The sequence below is a fragment of the Anomaloglossus baeobatrachus genome, chromosome 6, assembly GCF_048569485.1.
Source record: "Anomaloglossus baeobatrachus isolate aAnoBae1 chromosome 6, aAnoBae1.hap1, whole genome shotgun sequence".
Lineage (NCBI taxonomy): Eukaryota > Metazoa > Chordata > Amphibia > Anura > Aromobatidae > Anomaloglossus > Anomaloglossus baeobatrachus.
Window position 1 is genome coordinate 83,924,743 of NC_134358.1, and position 13,655 is coordinate 83,938,397.

The 13,655-nt window shown below is 40.7% G+C and overlaps 1 protein-coding gene across 1 annotated transcript in view; it reads right to left on the reverse strand.

Moving 5' to 3' along the window:
- Positions 1-13,655, reverse strand: part of VPS13B (vacuolar protein sorting 13 homolog B) — a 1,405,890-nt gene that overhangs the window by 644,626 nt on the left and 747,609 nt on the right. Inside the window, exon 24 of the mRNA XM_075353076.1 lies at positions 1,186-1,406. Coding sequence (XP_075209191.1) covers positions 1,186-1,406 — 221 coding nt within the window. The remainder of the gene's footprint in view (positions 1-1,185; positions 1,407-13,655) is intronic.

A 13,655-nucleotide genomic window follows, 5' to 3' on the forward strand; every position in this document is an offset into this window, starting at 1 on the left:
CGTAATTACATGCAGTTACGCGTAACTGCATGCGTCCTGCGTCCCCTGCATAATCTATGAAGATTATGCAGGGGCCGTGCGCACGTGGTGTCTTAGAGCGCAGCGCTTCGGCTGCTGCCCTAAGCGCGCGTTCTAAGAAGTGACATGTCACTTCTTCCGTGCGTTTTGTCGGCAGCCCCTGCTCTATGGGAGGAGCTGCAGTCAGAGCGCATGGAATCGGCTTTTTTTTTTCACTACGGACATTTTCTGCAGCGATTTGAAGCGCACATAGCCTAAGGCTATTATCTGGTAAAGTATCAAATTCCTTTGCACAGTCCAAATAAATCACATCAGCTGCATTACCAATATCTAAATTTGTGCTTCCCTCCTCCCAAAACCCCAACAGGTTGGTTAGACACGACTTTTCTTTCATGAAATCATTCCGTCTGTCAGTTATTATACAACTTTCTGCAATATATTATTGCATGTCATCCCTTAAAATGTACTCAAAAACTTTGCACACTACTGATGTCATATGAGACCCAGCAATATGGGGCACAGGAATATGGTGGTACAGCAATAAGGTGGCACAGTAATATGGTGGCATAGCAATATGGTGGCACAGTAATATGAGGCACAAAAATATCGAGTACAGTAATATGGTAGCACAGAAATATGGTGCACAGTAATATGGTGACAGTATTATGGGGCACAGTAATATGGTGGCACAGTATTATAGTGGAACAGTATTATGGGGCAAAGTAATATGGTAGCAGAGAATATGGGGCATTAAAATATGAATACTTTACATTTTTTAGTTATTGATTTTTATTATTTTTTTTTTTTACAACACCTTCCCTTTAACACATTACTTGACAATGGTGGTTAATAATTGTCCCTTTGGTTAAAACATCACAATAATAACATGTCATAAGTCCAAAAGAAAAAGGCTGAGAAAAAGATTAAAATTATTAACATTATGTTTCTAATTTAAATTGGGAATTAGTCTCCAATTCCTATTTTAAGGAAAACATATACTGACCACCTAAAAGGGGTTGGACCACAAACAATATTTATCTCTTATCCACCCACAGGACATTAAGAAAAAAAAAGGGGGGGGTCCATGACTTCTACAGGAGAAGACCAATGGTATTGTTTATAAGAAGGATGGAAAAATGAATAAGCATGACTGTAGGATTTACTGACCTGTGGATTTGAGCATTTTATTTCCAAAGGGTCCAAGTCAACGTGTAGACAGACAACAAACGAGTGGCCGGCTTCAGGACCAGCAGATGGCAGCGTGTGAGAAGTGACCGCTAGGGTAGAGGTGCAGCCCATTGGTTCTACTAGGTTCAATATGACTTGATGCTCCACAAGAGTATAGATGCTGAAGTTATGGAGGTTGATGGCCCAAGGAAAAGCAACACCTAAAGAATAAAAAAAAGTCAGCAATTAGTGTAATAAGAAAAATTGCTACATGAGTTTCTGACTTAAAAAAATGTAAAGGATCAAATATTAACGAAAATATAATATCTTACAACAAAGATGATATGCAATCTTGTGTGACAGATATACTATAAGCTCTTTTGCAAAGCGTTAGGCATGTTACAATGACGAATACATATTGAGAGAACCAAGGGAAAACGTAGTCATGGTCACATGTAAGACCAATGAGAAATAAGTTAAGTCAGCACAACTTCTTTGCAAAAATATAACAAAATGTTTATTTAGATAGGTCATGTAGCAAAAAAGTGACATATAAATATAGTTCCAACAATACATAAAACAATGATCAGGCTCATAAGGGTGTCACTGATGATAAACACGTGGGTCCACCTTCCATATGGGGAGTAAAATCAAAATGACTGATGCCATGACCAAAGGAAACCCCAGTATAATAAGTGAATAGTCACCAAGATATCGCAGCACATGGTACATCATATATCGGATTATATAAAGAATATTATCGTATAAAACACAGCGCTGCAATTATACATATGGGACATGATACATCTGGGGGCAGAAACAGAAGTTCCAGGCGGCACACAATCCTTCAAGGTGCACGTGTCCAAGGAAGGCATCCACAGTATAATTAATACAAAGGACCGGCACTCCAAATCTTCTGAAATATTTTTGTAGTTTATTCCATCACAATATACAGGCGTAAATTACGCGTTTTGGCTAATAGTGAGCCTTTTTCACATCTGGGGGCAGGTCATGGACTAAGGTAGTAAATCAAAACAAACAGGTAGATGTAAAAGACATCATGGCATTATTATCTAGACCACGTCATAAACTCTCCCATATCAGTCAGTGGAGCCAGAGAAAAACGTGCCCCGACGTGCACGTTTCACTGTCTTCTTCTTAACTTTTTACTCATTAGTCTTACATGTGATCATGACTACATTTTCCCTTGGTTCTCTCAGTATGCAAAAGTGTTGTCAGGGTGTTGTCCCTATATAATGTTGATATGGTGTCACATCTTGCCCTCATTCTTACAATTCAATTATGAATACATAGGTGATATGAGGAGAGAACTCTTTCTGGTAAGTTCAATCATACATTTTCTATGTAATTAATACAAATAACTGTCTCAGAAGATGTTGCTGCCTGGGAGCAGGCAAGATGTTCAAGGAAACTGATGAGAAGGGATCATAAACTGAAAGAAATCAAACTTCTTGGCATTGCGCTGCATAGTCATTTACATGGACTATCATGACGGTCCCTGTCCTAGAAGGATTGACACAATACAGGCACGGATGAACTCCACTGACAGAGCTTGGAGAAGCCTCTTGGAAATCCATGTTCCTGCAGCTGATTACTGCTGTGGCCAACATTCTCTAGGCTTGTGGAGTGCGTGTCTGTTTTAGTAAAATTATGAATTTTAATTAACCCTCCTCATAGCAATGCATATAATTTGAAGGACTGTGGGTAAAAAACACATGCAGTTTTAAGCTGGGGATCACAGTGATTCAAGCAACAGAAACTATGCATATTTTTGGAGTTACGGTACTATAGAATGAAATACTGACACTACAATGCACACTAAGAAACTGAGTTAATAAGTAGTGATGAGCGAGCACTACCATGCTCAGGTGGTCGGTACTCGTAATGAGCAGTTGGTTGCTCATGTGGGCAGAACACGTGTACTGAGTACAATGAAAGTCACTGAGGAACTCAAGAGTTCCGGGAAAAATGCTTGAATCCCTCACCGATTCCATTATATTCAGTTACTCGGGTCGCGGCCATCCAAGCATATATCTCATCGCCATGAGTACCAAGCACCCAAACATGGTAGGGCTCGCTCATGATTAATAAAAAAGTATTCACAAATTTGGAAAAATTCCCTTATCCACAAGACTGGTGATAATTTCCCAACCACCGGGACCCCACTAATTCAGAGACTCTAGCAATGGTTAATCATGAGATAGCCGGAGGTGGCTCAGAACAGCGCTTAGCTGGTACTCGGCACTCCCATAATGTCACATGATCGATCACTGCTTTATTCACAGGGGGCTTTGAGCCCCGCTTCCCAGGATTGGTGTTGGTCCCGGCAGTGGGAAAGTTATTCCCTTATCCCGTGGATAGATGATAACTTAGAAACTTGAGAATACATCTTTAATCTACATACAAGTATACCATGTAACATAAATAGTCCTTGACATCTCACACATGAGGTATTTACATATCAAATGTTTTCTGAGTGCATGTTCTTCATCCGTGGGAGCTAGAAACAATAAAATTCACGTTTTCAGGCACAACCTAGGTCATATCTTCCATAACATCAAAAATTACCCAGACGTGTCTGCCGACTATTATGGCATTGAATTGCAATTCCTGAGAAGGTGAAGGGTCCCATCAACACACTGGGAAATCTCAAGCTTATCTAAGTTTTTAGTGTAACATTTCTCCAATCCTTCACATTTTAGATTATTTCTTGTCCAGGAAATTGGTTTATGTGACACCATGTATATACTGGATTCCCTGTTGGAGGACCATGTCTACACTGTCAACCAAGATCCATCACTGTGAACTATCCTAACTATTGACTAACATTCAGTGATATTATATAGATAGAGTGAAGCTTTAGTTCAGAATTTTGCACAGGGTAGCCCAAGTGCCTGTAAATTAGCCTTTTAGTTCTACCGGAAAGGGTTATGGTCTATCTATCCTTTTTGCCTGGCTGCAAAAAAAAACAAAGAAACTGGTTCCTGGAGTGATAGAAACAGTGGGATGGTCTCAATGCATACTCAATTATTGGTGGGTTGATTAAAATGATACCATTTATCCACGATTTTTGATTTTTTTTCTCCCCATTAAAAGGGCCTAAACCAATTGGATACCTGATGTCAGACATTAGTTATTATTGGTAGATCTGTCAAATCATCACAGACGAGAGCTTTACCGTGCAAGGCGCAAACCAAATCATCCCCCATAACTTGTACACCTGTGAATGTGACACTAAGACACTTCTATCTAGAGAATGTGGCACAAATGTGTAATGAGTTGGGGTCATACTCCACATCTATAGAGAGAATGGCAAACACAACCTTTAATTTATCAGAAAACTATAATTCAGGAAGTAGTGGATTATTAGGCTTGACGTGTATTTTAAGACTGAGTGAATTTAGGCATAAACTTGGTATGATGTTCTTGTTAACATCCTTAACTATTGGTCATCACCTATGACTTGAAACACTAATATAGTACCGTATTTTCAGGTGTATAAGACAACTGAGCGTATAAGACGACATGACCCGCAACTTTTCCAGAGTTTGGGATATATCTTATATACTCGAGTGTAAGCCGACTAGAGTAATGTCCCCATTGTTTAGTGAAATCCCCTGCTGCAACACCTAAACTAGAATCCTCTCTCAACCATAAGGGTATCAATCTGTATAAACCATAAGAGCCCCTCATAAAATGTATAAACTTTTATTAATATTTTATAATTTTTTATAAACAAAGGTGCAAGTTAAAAATTGGGTGCATGGATTATAATTCAAGAGTGGGTCCCTGGGCTCATTCCCTAGTTTCCTCCTACCTGTCTGTGGAGGTCGACACCCTAGTGTGGACGCCTTGGTGCCCCCACTCAACGTAGACTCGCCCTGAATGTCCCTTCACTGCAAATAGATTTGTGCTGCTATGCTCAGGTGAGGGGACTTACATAATGTATGGTGATTCACACACATGCCACTCACAATATGATTCGTATGGATCAGAGGTACTGACAAATATAGTTTCCAAATCCTTCTATTATATGCACCAGTATGTATATATGTATATACATGTGAACACATATACACACATGCACATATACACTGGGCAAAGTGAAATCCCCTGCTGTAATGTCCTCTGCAGTAATGAACCCATTGTTTAATAATGCCCTCCTGCTGTAATGTCCCATTCTATGGTAATGTGCCCCCCTGCTATAATGTCCTCTGCAGTAATGAACCCATTGTTTAATAATGCCCTCCTGCTGTAATGTCCCATTCTATGGTAATGTGCCCCCATGCTATAATGTCCTGTGCAGTAATGAGCCCATTGTTTAATAATGCCTTCCTGCTGTCATGTCCCCATTGTATAGTAATGTGACCTGCTGTAATGTCCCGTGCAGTAATGATCCCATTGTTTAATAATGCCCTCCTGCTATAATCTTCCCATTGTATAGTAATGTGCCCTGTCCTTAATGTCCCATGCAGTAATGTCTCCATTATTTAATCATGCCTTCCTGCTGCTTTCCTTCTGTCCCCTATCATGCAGTTTTTACACACAATAACAGATATTCTCACCTCTCCTCCATGCCCGCGCTGCCTCCAGCTGTTTCTTGCAGTCCACACACAGACTCCTCTGTGATAGCGTGAACGGAGCGGCCGCTGCAGGATGTCGTCATGGCTTTACTACAGTTGAATGCTTTACGGCACCATAAAGCAATCAACTGCAGTAAAGCGCGTCCAATACACAGGGCTGTCGCTTCTGTCAGAGCTTTACTGCAGTTGAATGCTTTGTACTGCCGTAAAGCATTCAACTGTAGTAAAGCCATAACGATATCCTACAGCAGCCGCTCCGTGCACGAGGGGTCTGTGTGCCTGCGGACTGCAAGAAACAGCTGGAGGCACCGTGGGCAGGGAGGAAAGATGTGTGTAAAATGTGTTATTGTGTGTAAAGTGACGACGGCACCGTGCACCGCCGTATAAGACGACACCCAGCGTATAAGACGACCCCTGACTTTTGAGAAGATTTTCAGGGGTTAAATAGTCGTCTTATACGCCGGAAAATACGGTATGTAGTATGGTATTTCGATACTATGCATAGACCTCTAGGGGCACAAAGACTACATATACAAGATTAGTTTATATAACTATAAAGTCAAGAAGCAAAAAAAATATATATACAGTAATAACATTTCACCACAAGTTTACTCCGGAGTAGAGAAACAAAGTAATTATGGAATAAAATTGCATGTTATATATTTAAAACATTGGGGTCTCTAAGGTTTTGACTAATGAAGATAGATGATTTTTTTTCATCTTCCCTCTAACACAGAAAGGCATCAGTGGATAAGATATTCTTCAGTGACCTGAGAAAGTACATCCAGAAATAATATTTAGTGTTCATGTTCTTCTTCCAGTAATCTGCGACGTGTTGTATTTTTTTGCTAATGAAATGAAAACTCAGAATATTTTTGCGATTTAAAAATTGCATGTTAAAGCATCACTCCAATGTTTTTTTGTTTGAGCGCTGGAGTGTTGTTTTTAATGTAAGGTCCCTACTGCCAGTAATATACTCTCCCTCCAGCATCTTCACCTTTGACCGATGTGCCTCCGGTCCTACGGCGCCATCTAGTGACTGCAACATCTTACTGTCTGGAACGTCTCAATGGAAGACTATGAGAGTCAGAACGATGAAGGTGACAGAGGGCGAGTATAAGACCGGGGCCAGGGGACTTAGATTTAAACCACTTCAGAGTTAAAGGGAAGCTGTCAGGTGCAATATGCACCCAGAAATAGGAGCAGTTCTGAGTGCATAGGTCTAATCCCTGCCTAACAGTCTCTTTATACACTAGCATAGATAAAGAGATCTTTAGATAAAGTAATTATAAAGATCTTTTATTGCATGCTAATGAGCATGGGGACTAGTCTCAAGGGCGTTATATCCCCTGACTAGCCGCCCTCTTAGCAGGGTAGCAGCCTGTCACTGCTGTTCAATTCAGCATCACCAGCAGTGACACGTGTACCTGTGTTCGCTACAACCGCGTTCTGAATGCCGCCCACTTCCTGTCATGCCAGTATGAAGCTGGGTGTACGCATCCTGGCTTCAGAGAGGTCTAGTGCGCATGACTGAAAGTGCCCAGCATTCAAAAGAGCGGTCACAGCGAACACAGGTACGCGCGTCACCACTGGTGATGCTGAATTGAATAGCATGTTAGTACACCCCTGTGGGTGTGCTACCATGCTAATAGGGCGGCTAGTCGGGGGATACAACGACCTTGGGACTAGTCCCTGTGCTCATTAGCATAAGATAAAAGATCTTTAGAAATAGGTTTTCTAAAGATCCCGTTATCTATGCTAGTGTATACAGGGACAGTTAGGCAGGGATTAGCAATATACACCCAGAACTGCTCGTGGTTCCGGGTGCATATTACACCTAACAGGTTCACTTTAAAATAAAAAAAAATTTGGAGTGATGTTTTAGAAAGCTGACGGTAAATAAAGTAAATCTTGGGCATACAGAGAACAAGTTTCTTATAATACTCCAAGGTTGAATGACTGTGTCCTACATGAAAAACCTTGCTTGGTTTTGTCCACCAATACCATCAATTACTACCTAAGATTTTCTATTAAAGGGAACTTGTCAGGTGCAATATGCACCCAGAACCAAGATCAGTTCTGGGTACATATTGCTAATCCCGGCCTAACTGTCCCTGTATGTAGTAACATAGATAAAGAGATCTTTACAAAAAGTATTTTTTAAAGATCCTTTATGATATGCTAATGAATGCAAGGACTAGTCGCAAGGGTGTTACTTCCCCTGACGAGTCTGCCCTCTTAAATGCTCATTGCCCATTCAATGCCCATTGCCCAGCTTCATCGTCGGTGACACGTGTACCTGTGTCCGTTGTCACAGCTTCAGAATCCGGGTTTAGGGTCACTGCGCATTATCAGAAGTCACCGTACTTCCAGTCATGCGCACTATGAAGCAGGGAGTAAGACAGGTCTAGTGCGCATGACCAGTAGTGACTGGGGAGAGGAGGAATGGAAGAGATAAATTCCAGGCATGTTTTCCAAAATGGAATGAATGAAGTAAGAAATGCCTAAATATACAACAAAATAATTGAGTAGTTGATTGATTGAACAAATGAATTAAGATTTCCAAGATGTCTTTAGTTTAAAAAAACAATAAAAAAACTTTGGAAATAATTACCAAAAGTTGTGTGTTTACTAATTATCTTTAAAAGAAAGAAGTGGCGTGTTGTCTCAATCTGCAGTCATAATAAAGCCTTATCCAAACTTCCATATACACTACTCACAAAAAGCTAGGCTTTGGGGTGAAATTTGTGGCTGATCCTAAAATGCCTTCTAACCTTTTCAGGTGAACTTACTGAGACCTTCTCTAAACTTTGGAATGCACATGTCTTACTGTTCAATGCTTCAGAACTTTTTGCACAACTTGCTGTTCTTTAATGAGGAGCTTAATGACAAAATTCACAACAGGTGTATGAGCCATGATTCGACCAATACATTTCGGGATTGAATTAGAATTGGTATTTATCATACTCTTCATCATACTGTACAATTTTGACATCTTGAGACTAAGATGACACATAACAATTGATCTGGAGCACCGCACGATTGCAAGGCTTCAAGTAGGATGTTCTCAGACGGAAGTGGCCACTGAGCTTACAGTGTCACAAAGTGTAATCAGCAGGTTGCAACAGAGAAACAGAGAGACTGGAAGAGTCACAGAAAGGCATATTAGTGCATGTCTTTTAGCTACATCCCACACTGATGATCGCTCCATTGTGAACAATGCCCTTTGGAACCAGATGATAAATGCCCCACAACTCCAGGCACATTTAAGGCAGGTGAGAGGCACCTAAGTGTCATATCAGACCACTCAAAACCGTTTACATCAGCGTGGTCTGCATGCTAGACAACCTGCAAGAGTACCTGACCAGAAAACATTGTTTAGCATGAGGCAGGCAGCATCTACACTGGATGAGGGACCAGTAGGCCTCAGTGTTGGTCACTGATGAAAGCTTGATTCACATTGAGTAGAAATGATGGCTGCCAATAATTTTGGCGATGACAAAAAGAGCACTATGCATCAGCCACTGCTGTTACCAGACAAGGTTTCGGTAATGGTGGTGTAACAGTGTGGGCCGGTGTGTCTAATCAATGCAGAACTGTCCTACACTGTGAATGGTACAGTGCAAGCCCCTTCTACTTGAATAACATCATTAATCCAGTCATTGTGCCTCTGCATGAACAACACAAACCTAATATCATCTTCATGAACGACAATGCTCCAGCTCATCGAGGTCATATCATTAGGGAACGGCTGCTTGAGACTGGAATACCTCTAATGGAGGGGCTGCACTGTCTACAGATTATCTGAGTCATCAAATAGAGGTTTGTAACTCTGTACCCCAGAACCTCAATCACCTGTGGGCTGCCCTTCAAGAAGAGTGGGATACCATGCCTTAACAGACAATGACTCCTCTTGTGACCAGCAGGAGACGCCGTTGTAAAGCTGTAATTGATGCTCAAGACCACATGAGAAGATATTGAGACCCAGACATTTTGGGGTATATACCCACCAATGTTGTTGGCTTTTGCTTCAATAAATAGTTTGAGGTGAGGAAATCATCATTGCTGCTTCTACGTAAATGCCCTACTATCATGATAAAATATCACTATAGTGTGAACTTTTATGAGTGTTGTATGATTCCATTCTGCACCTTTAAGGCTGGGTTCATATAGACCAGTAGCATCGTTGCATCTAGATCAGTGGTACACAACCTGGGGCCACATACGGCCGGTGAAGCCAATTTTTGCGGCTTTCTGCCATCTCCTCTGTGTAACTCTCATAATATAACTGACTAGCGTGCGGTGTTCTCGAGTCCTTTGTTTTCTCAAGAACCTAATAAAGGAGAAGAGGGTCTTTTTGTCTAAAATTAGTCTAAACTACAAAAATAGAACCCTCTACTTATTAGATTATGGCATATACAACACTGTTGACATATGTATCTCATGTACCCAGACAAATATTATGTGGCTCTTGGAAGTGTTCCATTAAAAAAATGTGGTACTTGGACCAAAAAAAGGTTGTACACCTCTGAACTAAGCAGTTATTTCATGCCCAGGATGGACAAAATGACATCATTAATTTGCCAATTAATTCTGTATAGAAGGAAGGAACAACAGAATATAAATGTTTAGGAAAAATAAATGATTATTCGATATGCAAGTATTTACTAAGACAAAGTAGGAGAACCCGAAGATCCTCTTAAATCTACAATTTTGACTGACATTTATACCGGATAGAATACAAGTGAGTTGGATACAGACAGGGGTTTCTGGTATACCAGGTACCAACATTATCACATATTCCTATCAGATTTCTATATTTCCAATACAATCCTTATGCTTCTAAGTTTCTCTTTAATACATAAGGGCAAAAAAATTCACCTGTTGTGCAGAAGGAATTTACATTTGGAACACTGAAATAGAATCCAAAACAGCTAAAACATAAACGATCATAACAAAAGCCAAAGCTTCAAAGGCTCGCTTGGAACAAGAGCGCACAGACGTATAGAACATTCCCTGCAATTACTGCACTCAGCACAAATGTTTGTACAGAGAAGAATAGTTTCCAGTGATACATTATTGTGTGTAGTGTAGATGAATTCCCCAAGTATCGGGTAATTTTTTAGTAGAAAGACGTGTCATGGGAAAGGAACGCTATGGCTGAAATCTGAATAAAGAAGACGGGAAAAAGAGGTTTCGTCGTAAATAAAGAAGCAGAAATGTTTATTATCAAAGCAGTAGGTTGTTCTGCCATAACTGCGTCCAAGTGACATGGTGTCTGATGTACCAGATGGCTGGAAACAGAAATGTAACATGCTCACTTATTGATTCGATGGAGACATACGCCCACCGTAATTAATGCTCATATCATTATTTGCATGCGTCATAGCCGCTGGCTTACACTATAATACTGCTTTATTCATTGGGAAATAAATGACCTTTTGGAACATATTGATGCTATTCTTTTTCTTAAGACATGAGTGACATGAAGTGAGATTTTCCATTAATATATGGATGGTGATTACCGTACAATTACAATGTGCACCGTGTTCTGTTTGATAGAAGAATACAAAGCCAAGGAGAATGAGTCCAGAGATTGTACGTAGGAATGTCTTCAGTGCTGCTGCCTAAAAGCCCAATGCTCTGCTAATGGTAGCTGAATCTAGTTAGGAGGGCACATGATATTGGGCTGTAGTGGAATTTCAATTAGAGGGGACCAGAAAAATAAAGCCTTTCATACACATTAGATAAAAAGGGATCTCTCACCAGATTCCAGTATACAAACTGCATACATTATTACATCGATCTCTTAAGCCCGCTTTACACACCACAACATCGCTAGCGAAGTCGCTGGTGAAAGCACCCGCCCCCGTTGGTTGTGCGTCATGGGCAAATCGCTGCCTGCCCGTGGTGCACAACATCGCTTACACCCATCACACATGCTTACCTGCCTAGCGACGTCGCTGTGGCCAGCGAACCGCCTCCTTTCTAAGGGGGCAGTTTGTGCGGCGTCACTGCGGCGTCACTAAGCGGCCGCCCAATAGAAGCGATGGGGCGGAGATGAGCGGGCCCAACACCTCGCCCACCTCCTTCCTTCCTCATTGCAGGCGGCCGCAGGTACGGTGATGTTCCTCGTTCCTGCGGTGTCAAAAATAGCGATGTGTGCTGCAGCAGGAATGACGAACAACCTGCATCCTGCAACAGCAACGATATTCGGGAAAGGAACGACGTGTCAACGATCAACGATTAGGTAAGTAATTTTGATCATTAACGGTCGTTCCTGCATTTCACAAGCAACAACGTCGCTAACGAACGAGGCCGGATGTGCGTCATGAATTCCGTGACCCCCAACGACATCTCGTTAGCTATGTCGTTGCGTGTAAAGCTCACTTTAGACCCGATGAGGCTTGTGTACTAACTTTGAACATGTTTAGAATGGATATATATGCTCATAAAATAAAAATGTGCATTTTATAAGTAATGTTAGAATTGGACTTATTAGACTATTAGGCAAGGAAATCTTAACGAAAACTATAATGTCATTTTGATGTGGATTTTCAAGGTAAGTTCATCAGACTTATCAGATCTAATTAGAGATGAGTGAATCAATTTAAGGCAAAACAAATTTGTCTTAAAATTGACAAAAGTTATTTTAAATTTACGGATTATCAACTAATTAAAAAACAGATATTGCTTTAGAATTTTGGTTCAATAGAAAAAAAAAATAAATATGAAAATGGCCTGAACAAAAATGATGTTACCTCTAGGAAAGATTGAAAATAATTTTACTATAGGGAGATGTTAAACTAAAGTGTGTCCTGTAATTAGCATCACAGGTCTCTATAAATTTATAATCAGTCAGTTAGCTATTTAAAGAATAAAAAGTAGTCCCTGTGATATTTGTTATCATAGTGTATATCACACTGAACACAGATCACAGAAAACTAAGAAATGTCTCAGGAGATTAGAAAGCGAATTATAGACAAACATGTTAAAGATAATGGCTAAGAAATAATCTGCAAACAGCTTGATGTTCCTGTTACTACAGTTGCATAAATTATTCAGAAATTTAAAGTCTATGGACCTCTAGCCAACCTGTTTTGGTCCCTTTGGTGAGTTTTTTTGATATAGTTCTATGTGGTTTTTCTAACTAATTTAGTGTAGGGATTCGCAAGTGTGAGAATCCTTGACGAACGGATTGCGAGCTTACATATTGTGGGCCAAAATATAAACTAATATCTCACTATTTGAGGTATGGCACATTTTATCCATTTTTGCAGGATGTGTGTGGACCTTTTGAATTCAGGTGGTTAAATGGTGAGCCTGTCATGTGTTATGTACTCACAGTGCTAACTGACCCGCCTGACCTGGTGTTGTGCGTCATTTATAGGCCATTAGACACTGTGCGTCTCGTAAATCCGTGCGAGATGCATCTATATAGTGCTGTTTAGCCCGCCTGACCTGGGTTTTCTGGCGTCATTTATAGATTACAGTTCAGACACTGTGGATTTCACTCATTATATGATGGGCTCCCAGTGCAAGCCTTATTAGTGTGCATGTCTTATGCTAAGCAGCCTCCCCTCCCCTTTAGTGTGGAGGTTGAGTGGCTGTGACATCAGCATCTTGCACCTCGGCTGCAGCCATCTTTATGAGGAAAGCTCACCACATTCTGTGTGTGCACATATCATTTGTCTAGGCTCCTTTTGGTGAGTTTTTTTTACCTGTAGCCAACCTCCCTGGAGGTGTCAGAAAGAGGAAAACTGGTGACAAATTAAAGAGATATATAATACGAATTGTAACCATGAAGCCCGGGACAACTTACAAAGAAATTAGAGATGACCTCCAAAGTTAAGGGATATCAGTGTC